At 42.0% G+C, this 12,951-nt stretch overlaps 1 protein-coding gene across 1 annotated transcript in view; it reads left to right on the forward strand.

Moving 5' to 3' along the window:
- NOTCH2 (notch receptor 2) overlaps positions 1-12,951 on the forward strand; it is an 86,776-nt gene that overhangs the window by 61,285 nt on the left and 12,540 nt on the right. The window contains exons 18-26 of the mRNA XM_074906822.1: positions 377-578; positions 3,153-3,306; positions 4,288-4,472; positions 5,312-5,444; positions 7,532-7,777; positions 9,774-9,886; positions 10,403-10,932; positions 11,685-12,032; positions 12,268-12,410. Of these exons, the coding sequence (XP_074762923.1) occupies positions 377-578; positions 3,153-3,306; positions 4,288-4,472; positions 5,312-5,444; positions 7,532-7,777; positions 9,774-9,886; positions 10,403-10,932; positions 11,685-12,032; positions 12,268-12,410 (2,054 nt within the window). The remainder of the gene's footprint in view (positions 1-376; positions 579-3,152; positions 3,307-4,287; positions 4,473-5,311; positions 5,445-7,531; positions 7,778-9,773; positions 9,887-10,402; positions 10,933-11,684; positions 12,033-12,267; positions 12,411-12,951) is intronic.

Genomic DNA, 12,951 nt, shown 5'->3' on the forward strand with positions numbered 1-12,951 from the left:
TACAACTGTAATTTGTAATAAAATCTGTATAAAATTTATCCGTTTGAGCAAACCACATGCCTACCTGGTACAGTACTGTTTGTGGTCACATTGAAGCTGGGAATATTTCACTGAATAAGTTAGCTCCATCACTAATGACTCATTGAAACCCTGCTTCACTTTCTTCACCAGCCAAGGTAAAAGAAAACGAGCTGGAGGGTGAGCTGAAGTCCCCTTGAATTGCTGTTATCTGATTTATGCTTCTTTAGCAGGAACTTACCAGTGGTCGGAAGATCCTGTACTCTGGTTTTCTCATTTCAGTAATGTTTACTTGCTATTTTGGCTGTGAGCTAATTGCATTTTGTCTCAGCTTACCTTTGTTCTCACTCTCTTGCAGCTCCTGTTTCAATGGAGGTACTTGTGTGGATGGGATCAATTCTTTTACTTGCCAGTGTCCAGTGGGATTTACAGGACCATTCTGCCTCACAGAAATTAATGAGTGCGATTCACATCCTTGCCTGAACAAAGGCTCTTGCGTGGACAGCTTAGGCACATACCGATGTATATGTCCTTTGGGTTATACTGGGAAGAACTGTCAGGTGGGTGACATTTTCTTGCCCATTTTGCACAGGGCACTGTTGTTTGAACTGTTCAGTAGCAGAAGTGACTGGGTTAGATGTGAGATACCAAACATGGCGGAGCTCTTGTTTCTTCAGTTCTGGTAAGATATGGTTGGCCCCTTAGCCCTGGGAAAAAATACATCCAGCACCTCTGTCTGTCAGAGTAGGTGCCCCTGTTCAAAACTCTGGAAATTGAAAGTGTTGGTTTGCAAGGAGGAGAAAAGTGCTTGGTTATTTATGAGGACAGGTGTCACTGGAACTATCTAGATTAGTTTTCTTCATAAATGAAAACCAGCTGTTAGCTTTGAAAATGGCTGCATTTCATTTGAAGCATAGAATTGTCCTGATTGACGGCAGAATCCTGTATTTAAAAAATGCAAAAAAACCCACAAAATAAAAAGCAGAATATCAGTCTGATTAGCAGGAGCTTGATAGAACTGGTTTATTTTTTTACAGGGAGATGTAGTTATTCTGGGTAGATTGTAGATTTTTTCTTCATAAGAAGACAGAAAATGTTTTGGGGCAGTAACTGACGTGATTGTCCTGTTCACAGCCTCAATAAAAAGTTCTAGCCTTACTTGCAGACTTCAGTTCAGGCAATTTACAGTTTTCCACACTTGAGCATGGGAGCTGCAAGCCCATACTGTAAATAACTAACTAGAACCTATTAAAAACTTCAAACTTGCATATCACAGTGGAAACAGAATGCTGGTTTAATTTTTTTAATCAGAGTTTTTTCTTTTTATTCTATGTTTATCAAAACAGCAAGAATGATTTGAGACTATTTCTAGCTTTGGAACCGTAAAAACTATATTGACGTCCCTCATAAGCAGTCTGAGTGCTCCCATTTAAAAAAAAAAAATTGTGAATTTCTTAAACTACTGGAAAACACTGCAATTTTGTAAGAATTTTGCAACTGTCGTCTTTTGTGCCACTGTGTCTTTGTAAAGCAGTGGGTGTTAGAAGAAGCATTTTAGTGGCAGTGGGGGAGGTGCTTTTCCAGAAGTGGGTTGCTAGACATTAAATTGTCAGGTCTGCTTCTAGGTATTGCTAATGGAGGAAGTGAATGCAAAGTAATGAAGTGATATAAAAAGCAACCGCTCTGCCACCCTGATTATGCATTCTGGGCACACCACTTAAACCTCATTGGGAGAATTAGCATTGAGAGTGATCGTAAAGAACTGTGAAGTTCAGTAGTTCCTCTTCTGTTACGTTTGCTTTGTTTTTACTTGAGAAAAGGATTGATGTTCCTGTCCCAAAATTAAATATTTTGGATTCTCATAAAGTCTGCTTTATGTTTGGATAAGCTTGATCATAATATATTACTCATTTTATACAAGGAATCAGAACTTTCTAAATTTATAAGCACTATTCAAAGCTGTATTGGAGAGATTTACAGATTACAGCTATGCTGTGGTTCTTGTCTTAGTGGTAAACTGGCTTGACCTAATTAGCAAAGCTAAATAAGCAGTGCAAAATCAGACAATGATTCATAAGTTATAGAATTTGCATGTAAAACAGTCAACTATTCATTACAAATGCAGAAGCAAGAGGCTTGGTGTTTTTCTTCTTCATGCTCAACTACATGTGATAAAACTTAATTCCAAGTTTCTTTTTGGTTGCCTGTGAAAGCACAGATTTTTCTACTTTAATCTTTGTGAGCAGACAGTTTGCATCTGAAAAGCAGAACTTTCTGTAATTGAAATGGCATTTTACAGCCAAAATTCAGTACTACTCGCTTTAAAAAACCTCATCCTTCCCTCAAGTCAGTTTGAAATCAATCAAATAGCTGTGGTACTTTGAAGTCTAAGTGCTCAAAAAGGAACTGATGGTTAGTGGCTGGTTTATATTAGGTCAGATAGTTATTTTGGGTCCTTGCTCCACTTTCATATGATGATTTACTGAGTTTTAGTCTCTTTGTTTGGAAACTGGTTTTTGATATAAGAAATCAAGAAAAGCAGTATGCTTTGGCCCATCTTCAGTTCAGAAAACAGTTGTGGGGGTTCCATTGAATCTCAGAAGACAGGAAAACTCAGAGGCCATACTAGAGCAAATGGTGCCAAAAGCAGGTATGGTGAGCTAACAACAAAAAGGAAAAGGAAAGATCAAAATGTAGAACATATCTCTCATCCTCAAAAAGCAGTGAACATGGGGGAGTTTGAGAGAAGAAAGGGCACCCATTACTGTTGATAGCTAGAAGCCTCCTTCTAATGTGGAACTAGAAGCCTAGTCTGAGATAAAACTGAATTTTCTCAAACCCAGCCAGCCAGAGATCTCTCTGCATAGCAAGGTGTGAGGATCGCAGCTTACTCTTGAAATGATGCTACCATCTGGGGTTTACTTCTCTTTACATTTGCGCTTTCTGAGGCATATGAGCTCTTGAAATTGTTAGTGAAGCACCTGGCTTAGACTTGGGAAGTACTGTCTCTTTCTTTCCAGTGCCACATGGAACCAGTTTTGTAGAGCTTCCTTTCTTTGCTTCTTGAACTTGTACTCCGAGTAGTGTTTCTTACTTCACTTGCCATATATTGTGTTTGGGTTTTTTCTCTTCAGGCACTTATGGATCTGTGCAGCAAGTCTCCCTGTAAGAATAAAGGCACGTGCGTCCAAAATGGAGCCCAGACTCGATGTATCTGTCCATCTGGCTGGACTGGTGCTTACTGCGATGTGCCCAATGTCTCTTGTCAAGTGGCAGCTTCACAACGGGGTAAATAAGCATCCTCTGGGCTTTAACTGAAAACATTTCCCCATGCATCATTAATCTGCACCTACTTTCCCCATATGCCTATGAACACATCATACATTGGAAATCCCAGAGAGCTTTTCCTCTAGGTGGTCGGTCATGATCACTTCTAAGCTAAAAAACTCTGCAAGATTGCATTTGGGAGTCAAGGCTTTCTGGATTCTCCCTGACATAAGAAGCTAGTTACTACTATAAAAGTATTAGAAAAGAAGAATTAAAACATTTTATAAAGTCTCAGAGTTTCAGTAATACTGTTTTACATGGACTGCCTTTTTGGAAAACAGATAAGCTATTTATGCCTAAATCCCAGGCAGGCCAGGTTTAAAACATATTGTCTTTGTACAAAAAAGGAATCTTGTAATTTATGATCTTTCTAAGTATTTTCGCAGAGAATGCTGGCTATTAAGTGCACTATTTAGCTATAGGTAATACCATGGACCCCCAAAGTAGTAATTTCCTGCTTCAGATGGCGTACATGTAAAATATTTGGGTCTAAAGCTAATTCCTTCCTGGAAGGTGGCTTGTAGCTCAGGCTGATGGGCATCATCATGCCATTTTAAGTCCAGGAAATCCATACAAGCAGCTTCAGTGGCAAAGGAGAAGGGCGACAAACTTCCATATCTTTTGCAGACATTCTGGGTACCCTGAACCTTTGTACTGCAGCAGTAGTACTTCAGATGTGTATTCACCAGCCAGTAAAATAATACAGCAATACAAAGAATTTGTGCCAGTGTTGATGCTGGTGATCCAAAGGGGACAGAGCAGTGACTTCATTGGGAAGACAGCTGTGGTTCCGACCCGCTGTAATTTAAAGAACCGCTCCTCAGTTTTTGAGTTTCAACTTTTCAATTTGCTGGGTCTAGCCATATTCATTCCTGGCTGAGCCACCAACACTGGTGGCAAGTGTGTCTTATGTGATTGCTTACTTTTAAAATTTTGTTTCAGGAGTCACAGTGGACCAGTTGTGCCAGCACTCTGGTCATTGCCTCAATGTTGGAAACACGCACCACTGTCAGTGCCAGGTGGGTTACACGGGCAGTTACTGCGAGGTGCAGCTGGATGAGTGTGACTCCAGCCCCTGCCAGAATGGTGCTACCTGCCGGGATCACCTGGGTGGATACCAGTGCGAGGTAATGCATGGTGGTTTCGTAGGAAGAGGTCTAAATATTTAGAGCATTGTAATGCAAAGGAATCAAAAGAAATCAGAAACATGCAAGCGGTAGAATAGCTTCAAAGAGGGGATAAAAACAACCTGCACCTGAAAAGAATTTTTAATTTAGCTGTGGTAGAAGCAATGCTCCTGAGAGGCTTTTAGGAGTGAATTAGAGGTGTGATTGTAAGAAGGTGTGGTTGATGGGCATTTGAACTCCTTGCCTCTTTGGAGACAGAGTTCTTGGAAGACTTTTTTTTCCCCGAGGTGTGGTTTATATTAAAATATATGTAGAATGCATTAAAGAAATGTTGTATTCTCCCTATTGGATGGTCAGAGTATCCTTTGCCTCTCAGGGTAGGAGATGCCTTCCACTACTTTCTGTTTCCTACAGCTGATTTAGAGAGCGGTGTAGACCATGAGATTATGGTATATCAACCTTCCTAAGCTTTTCAGAATGGTAGAACATCTTGGAAGCTCATGGTCAGAAGGACAGGATGAGTTTTATGTAAACCTTAAGTCAAAACTACGAAGCTAGTCTCAATGCTAAAGGGTGTTAGGATTTGATCGCTGTATTTTGCAGGAATAGACACTCAAATGCAAACGTGCAGTGTGCTGTTGAGTAGTCAGTCACATGGTCAAATTGTGTGCTTAAGCTGGCTGGCTGTGCAGCCCTTGAAATCACTTGCAGTTATATAGTTTAGAGGCAGTCATAATCTGTCCCACCGAGGGCTCAATTTGTCTGTGTTAGCCTTTCTCAGATGTTTACTAATGTATCTGTTAGGAGAAGATTATTCATGCTTACTTTTATACTGGCAGTGTGTGCCTGGATACCAGGGTGTCAACTGTGAATATGAAGTGGATGAGTGCCAGTTTCAGCCCTGCCAGAATGGAGGAACATGTATAGACCTCGTCAATCATTTCAAGTGCTCCTGTCCACCAGGAACTCGGGGTATGAAGTTCAGCAATTAAGTGAATGTTACAAGAGAGAATTTTCCCTTCTGACTATTGGTTTCATGATGCAGAGTCTGAAGGGAATGCATTATTTTCTTTGAAGAATGTTCCCAATGTGCACTGAATCCCTTGAGATACATATTTTCTCTTTTAAAATAAATGCTGGTTTTTTTTCTTTTTTTCTTCTTTTTTTTTATTAAAGCAGTAGGTCATGACTGTCCTTTGGGAACGTATGATCTGTCTTTGGCAATGGGGATGGACAAGAAGACTGTTCATATCTCTTCCAACCCTATCTATTTTGATATAGTAAATCCAAAGTTTCTTTTTGGCTAAGCTGCTATGAAATATACAGAAAACTTGCTTAGTTCTTGCATAATTCCCAGTGTCCTTTACTTGTTTAAACTTTGGCCCTACATTGTCCTCTGTCCTGGAGTCTTTTGTGGAAAAGAAGTTCAGTGCCTCTAGGCTAACTTAAATTATTTCAGCAAATTTGAGCTCTTTTATTAAAAGCTCTTTTTTAAAAAAAAAAAAAAAAAAGTCCACATTTACATAATGGTGGTTTTCAGTAAGCATGATTCCACAGCCTGTTTAATGTCATGTTTCTTGAGACCTAACCTGCCTTTTCCTTGTTATATCTGACCTGATGACCCTGACTTCTACCTTTGAAAATATTCAGGACTGCACATTTTAACCCATAAGTGAATGCTTTCTCACTTGACTTTTTTTCTTGTTTATTTCTCAAGTCAGTTAAAGATTTTGCATTCCTCTGAACTTTTTTTTCTGAAGTGTGTCATTTCAATGTAGGCAGAATCTCCAGATGTGTGTCAGGTAGAACTAAATTCCTGGTTCATAAAGTAAATTTAAGTAAAATTATAAAAATAATCTAATGTATTTGCCTCCTGCCCATGCATATTACCAGTTCGTTCACTTTAGTGTGGCTGTCAGTATATCTCCCCAGTCCGGATAAGTGTTTATCTCATTGTAAATCATGGCATTAGCAGTTTTTCATGTATTGTTCTTAATTCGGTTCTCCAATATATATAAAAAAAAAAGTTGTTTAAGTTGCTTCTTCTGTCTCTACATCAAAGTTTCTGCATTGCCATAATTACTCTGTTGTACTAAAGCACTCACCTTCCTTTGAGAGGTTCTGAATGTGCTGCTTTTAATTCTTCAGTCTTTATTTGTTGAGAATAATTACTTCTTGGGTGTGACGATTTTTTTTTTTTTGTAAATGAAAGGAATTGGAGAAGATTGATAAAATTACTTATGATATTAAGACTTAGCTTTTATCCCTGGCCCAGTTTGAAATGAATACTTTATTGATGCCAGTGTAAGTATCTTCCATGTTTAGGTGAATGGCTTTACTTGCTCCGGATAGATGAACTGTATTAACAGACAAAACGAGTTGCTCAGCTTACCCTCTCTGTCCCCTTTTATCCATTATACTGTGTCGTGAAGGCAGAACCAGTACCAGACATTGTCTCTTGAAAGGAAACCTTGTAGGGACAGGGAAAAACTGCCATCCTAGCCAGTGCTGAGAGTTTACCATAGGTCCCCAGAAGTCAGACTGGAAGAATGGCTTGCTGGCCAGGAACCCGTGTTTTATCACAGTTGCTTTTCTGTTGGTTTGTTGTTGCTTGTTTTAATGATGTCGCTACAAATGTTCTTCACTGAGTTTCAGGGTTACCGCCAAGTTAAATGAATGGTGGGAAGCTTGCAGCCTTGCAAGGGCAGCACAGGGCTCTCCGGCTATGTTCAGGCGCAGGGCTAAATTGAGTGCATCTTTTTTGGGTTTGTTTTGGTTTTGTGTTTTTAATTATGCCCTCAAATTAAGTCAAGCATGAAAGCTGCTAAATACCAGTATGACCTACCATTGAGAGCAGCCTGGATCTAAAACACATGCTCTCTAGGTCTGATCTGAGGCTGGCTGGCTGGCCGCATGGGATATGGATTGAATTAAGTGGGGATCTTTACCTGTTTATATCTGTGACTGCATGTGGCATGGTCTTAAAACTTGATGAGCAGTATAGGAAATGAGACCGTGATACTGTATCCTCAAATTGTTACTTTTTACTGTCTTGACAGGCCGTTTCTGTGAAGAGAATGTGGATGACTGTGTTTCAGACTCAGGAGTACCCCGCTGCTTTAATGGAGGGCAGTGCATTGACCAGATTGGGGGCTACAGCTGTATTTGTCTCCCAGGCTTTGCAGGCGAGCGATGCGAGGGAGATATCAACGAATGCCTCTCTAATCCTTGTAACCCTCGTGGAAGTCTGGACTGTGTTCAGCTGATTAATGATTATATGTGTATCTGTCGTAGTGCTTTTACTGGTGAGTAGTTATAAACATGCTTCCAGTTTCAGAGTAGTATCTTGAAAAACAGTCATTCTTTTCCTTTCTGGCAGTCATGCTATCTAGTTACTTCCCTTTACAACATCTGATTGTTTCCCTACACCATGTCTCAGTTTTTAAACCAATCTTTCTTTTAAACCTTCTAAGAAATTTGTCTTCCAGAGCTGTCTCAGACAAGGGAATCTCCTGAGACACTTGGCTGCCAGAATTTTTTTTCTGTGGGACTTTTCTCTCCTTCAGAATTTCACATTTCTAATATTGGAAGTGTAACTGTTCACATGTCAGTTTCTCCATGGCTTTTCCTTTTGCAAAGCAGCATACGATTTTTGTCTATAAATCAGTGGCATGGTATCCATAATTAGTTTTTGGCCTCTTTTTCTACTCCTCATTCCCTTTCTTCCTTACATTGGTGATGTGGTCAGGATGGAATACTATGCATAGACAGACTGTACATTCCTAGCTTAGTGATGTGATCCTTCCACAATCCAACTTTGAATCACAACTTTGCAAGAATTTCACACTGTGCAAACTTATGTCTCACTCTCTCTAGATCCCTCGTTTGTTAATATTGCTGCTATTCTGCTTTCTGCCTCCCACTGGGCATAAGTTTGGGCTAATAGTCTCCAGATGTGTCTTAACTTTCAGTTTTCCAGTTTCCGTGTCAGTTTAACTTCTTATGTATTCAGTTTTCCTCGGTTAAAAGCTTCACTTTCCTGGCTTACCGGTGACCTTCTCTGCATGCTTTACTAGTAGTTTTTACTCTATTTTTTTCCTTAAAAATTAAAGATGCTGTGATTTTCCACTAAATCTGTGATTGTCAGATGCAAAGAAATCACAAAGACATGCATCTGAAGAATCCATGTGGTAGTTTTTGAATGCATTACCTAGACTGACAAAAGAAGTTCCTAAAAGAGTGACACAGGAGGGAAGTGGAGCCAGGCTAACTAGTGGGACACCAGTACAAGTCATCAGATAGGTTTATATTTAAGCCTCTGTGTTAAGCTTGCTTTTATTAATTACTCCTCCTGTTGCTTCTGGCTCTCATGGAAGGGTTGTTGGAACTTGCAGCGTGGGGAGTGCAGACCTGCTGCACCCTAGGAGGAGCAAGGAGAGCTGCTGTGTCTCAGACATGAAATCTGTCTGGAAATGCTAGGCACAGAGGGGGAGCATGCTTCTTCCTATAGCTGTTCGTCTTCTGTGCATTCCACATTGACCCTTCTGCCTGGAAGGGAATGGGGTGGCTTTGCTGTGGTTTGTGACTGATAGGATGCCAGGACTCCCTGGGCCATCCTGCCCTGTCTGCTCCTGTCTGCAAGAAGTCAGTCTTGGCTGCACATGTGTGGAGACTTATATTAACATTTTCCTAGGGGGTCCAAGTCATACTTAGGTCATCCTCATTTTTTTAAAGTCTGGTGTCAGAGTTTGTCTCTGGGAGCTGCTGCAAATGCTAGTCATTGCAGTAAGACTTCTCTGTCTAGCTGATCAGTCTGAGGACAGTCTACTTGCTTGTCCTATTCACTCATGTTGCATCTGGTCCTAAGGGTTGTTCATTCATGGTTAGAGTGTGATTTGCTCTTGGAGTCATTGAGCACCTCCCAAAAAATGAAGAAGTCTTAGGAACCCCTTTAGGTGCTGACCTTCAGCCTCTGTGCCTGGACGACTTGAGTATAACAGCAGAAAATTCTGTGGCTGTGCTGAGTCACACATATTCCTGAGAAAGCAGACAAGGTGGTCTCTTTCCAAATACTCCTTGTGGATTCTAGGATTGTGCCTTCCTCCGCTGCTACTTAGGCAGCCACTTACAGAGCATGTGTTATCTGAAGAGGTGTGCCCTACCTGCTCTGAGGGGCGGGGTCTCACTGGAGTGTTTGACTCGTTGGCTATTCATTGGGGTGTTTTGCTTTGTAATGGCTTTTCAGTGTGCACGCACACACACATTTCTTTGCTCTCTTCTCCCTGTGTGTCTACGCCTCAGGTCGTCACTGTGAGAGTGTAATAGATGTGTGTCCCCGGAAGCCTTGTCAAAACGGAGGTACCTGTGCTGTTGCCAGCAATATGCCGGATGGGTTCATCTGCCAGTGTCCTCCGGTAAGCACCGTACCCTGAAACTGGATCTCCTCCCTCAGCTGTAGAGTTCCCTGGCTACAGTCTCGTTTCACTGGTCCACTGTAGGTGAAGGTTATCTCTTCTGTACTGCTTGCAAAGCGGTGTCCTTGGACACTCTGTACCCACATCCTTGAGTTTCTGGGTGCCCTAGGAGAGTGATACTGCCAGTTGTTACCCCAAACAATTCTGCTGTTGAGGCAGGATGGCGGGCTTTTCAGTCTTAAACCTAAAATTTCAACAATTTTTTTGCTGTCCTGTGTTCTCTGTGCTTACTGCAAGATTCCCCTTGTTCATGGCTCTTCTAAGTCCATTTCAAAATGTAACGGAGCCTTATAAGCTCTTAGTTTATCCTTGAGAGTAGATCCAGAAAATCATGGCTCCTGCAGTAGAGGAATTATGGGGGAGAAAGGGTTTGCACATGACACCTTGCTGCCAGCCCTCAGAGCACTGAAGAATTAATTTGTGAGCCTGGCTGTTTTGCTTTTTTTTCCCTTGTAGGGTTATTCTGGAGCAAAATGTGAGTTCAGCAGCCACAGCACTTGTGGACAAGTGAAATGCAAGAAGGGGGAGCAGTGCATCCAGACATCTTCTGGTCCACGGTGCTATTGCCCCAAGCTGTCTGTAGGAGAGGAATGCCAGACAAACACGGGTTGTGCCAGTGCCCCCTGCCAGAATGGTGGAAGCTGCCACCCTCATTCTCAGCCTCCTTACTATTATTGTCAGTGCCCTGTTCACACCCAAGGCAGCCAGTGTGAACAGCCTGTAACTTTCAGCCCAGAGCCCCGAGGATGTTTGGATTCCCAGTGTGCAGAAAAAGCAAGAGATGGTTATTGTGATGAAGACTGTAACACTCATGCCTGCCAGTGGGATGGAGGCGACTGCTCCCTGAGAATGGAAGATCCTTGGGCCAACTGCTCCTCTTCATTGCGCTGTTGGATGCTTTTCAATGGACAGTGTGACGAGTTCTGCAACACACCCGAGTGCCTGTTTGACAACTTTGAATGTCAGCAAAATAGCAAAACATGCAAGTAAGGCTTGATCTGAGAACGGTTTCTGTGTGTCGCTAGTGTATCTCCTGCTAGCAGTTTCAGTAGTTGGTATGCTTCATGCTGCTGTTGTTTCTGTTGCTGGTCCTTGCTCTTCCTGAAAGTTTGTCACCAAGGAGTTTTTGCTGCTTTTTGTACTTTTTGTCTATTTTTGGAAAGAAGTTCTGAAACTTGTATGCTATGAACTGAGTTGATAGTTTGAGCAATGGTAATGTGGTAACCTCCTCGATGGGTCTGCCCTGCTTTCTGTGGAAATGTAAATAGGAAGCATTTCACCTTGTTCGAGATTTTAATAGTACTGCCTCCTATACTGAATTTCACTCCATACCAGCAATACCTTTATTTTTATCCCAGCTGTATTTGCTATTTCTGAATGTGTTTTCCAGCTTGTTTGCCATGGCACCTCTTTCTCTTCAGTTATTTGTGGTAAATGCTAGAGCTTTGCTGGGATGGTTCTCCCTTAGTGAGGCAGGAGGTGTTACAGCTTTATTTTAGTAAACAAAATAAGCAGTTTTCATCCACTGGTACCAGAATTGAGCCACGTGTTCTTGGGCTGTTTCATGCTTCCTACTTCCACCCTGCCAGATTGCAAGCTTCTCCTTATAACCTGAATATGAGTGTTATTTTACCTCAAATGATTATGAAGAGTGTAAGGCCTTGGCCTCTAGACTGCAGGTATACGGTACAGAATGTGTATGTCCTATATGGTGCCTGTAACGCTTTTGCTGTTCTAGGTATGACAAGTATTGTGCAGATCACTACGCCGATGGCCGCTGTGACCAGGGCTGTAATAGTGAGGAGTGTGGCTGGGACGGTCTGGACTGTGCTGGTGACAAAGCTGAGAAGCTGGCAGAAGGGACCCTAATCATTGTGGTCTTGATGCCCCCTGACGAGCTGCTGGGTGATGTTCGAAGCTTCTTGCGTACTTTGGGAACTCTCCTGCACACCAATCTGAGAATCAAGCTGGACTCCCAGGGAAACCCCATGGTATTCCCATACTACGGGGAGAAATCAGCAGCACGGAGTCGACGATCACTTGTGGTCATTCGCAAGCACAGAGAACTAGAGCAAGAGGTCATTGGGTGAGTGGATACCTTTGTGTTCCTCTGGCCCTGTTATGCTGGTAACTTTTCTTGTAGGTGTCTGGGGCATTCTGGACCTTCTAGGACTGTAGTCTTCTTTTTACGGAGAAATGTAAAGCAGCTGCCAAATTCAGTGCTGGGATGGAAGGATTAAGTTAAAAGTCTGCAGTTTAACCTAGTGCTTTGGCAAAAGTTCTGTCGCTGACTTCTGTGCCCTCTTACTATGTCTCTGCAGCACCAGGGTGTTCCTGGAGATTGACAACCGTCAGTGTGCAGAAGATTCAGAGCAATGCTTTCAGAACACAGAAGCTGCTGCAGCTCTCTTAGCTGCTCAGGCCATCAAGGGCATGTTGCCCTATCCTTTTGTGTCTGTCCAAAGTAAGTAATGGCAGAGGGAAAATGGCTTGTGGAGGAAGGCAGTCAGCAAACTTGGGCTTGCAAAATTTGTGCTCAGATCATTGATCAGCCTTTTATTGTTATGTCTCACTGTTCAGTATGGTTTCTGGGAGCTAACTTATTCATCCTCAGTTATAGAAGTATGCATGTGCAATACAATTATTCTTCTCTGAGGGGACATCTGGTTAGAAAGGCAGGGCATTTAAGTTCAGAGCCTAGTCATTTTAATACTCGTGGAAACAGTAATCTCTCATGTGCTGTAGCAGTGCCCCACACACTGCAGTGATCTTGTCTGCAGTAAAAACCATTTGTGTACTCTAAGCCCTGAATTCAATGAAAAAGAGCCATTAGAGAGAAAAGGCAGGGGGTATTTCTTGGACTACCTGATGATTTTGCCTCTGGCAGTATGTAATCCCTTTGATTTCTGATCCACTCTCCCTCAGTCTGAGGCTCACCTGCAACCTCATACTAGATTGGTAACATCAGTACTCCTAGTTGGGTCGTGCTCGTATCTTTATGTAGA

This window comes from Athene noctua, chromosome 5 (genome assembly GCF_965140245.1).
Source record: "Athene noctua chromosome 5, bAthNoc1.hap1.1, whole genome shotgun sequence".
In the NCBI taxonomy this organism is placed as follows: domain Eukaryota; kingdom Metazoa; phylum Chordata; class Aves; order Strigiformes; family Strigidae; genus Athene; species Athene noctua.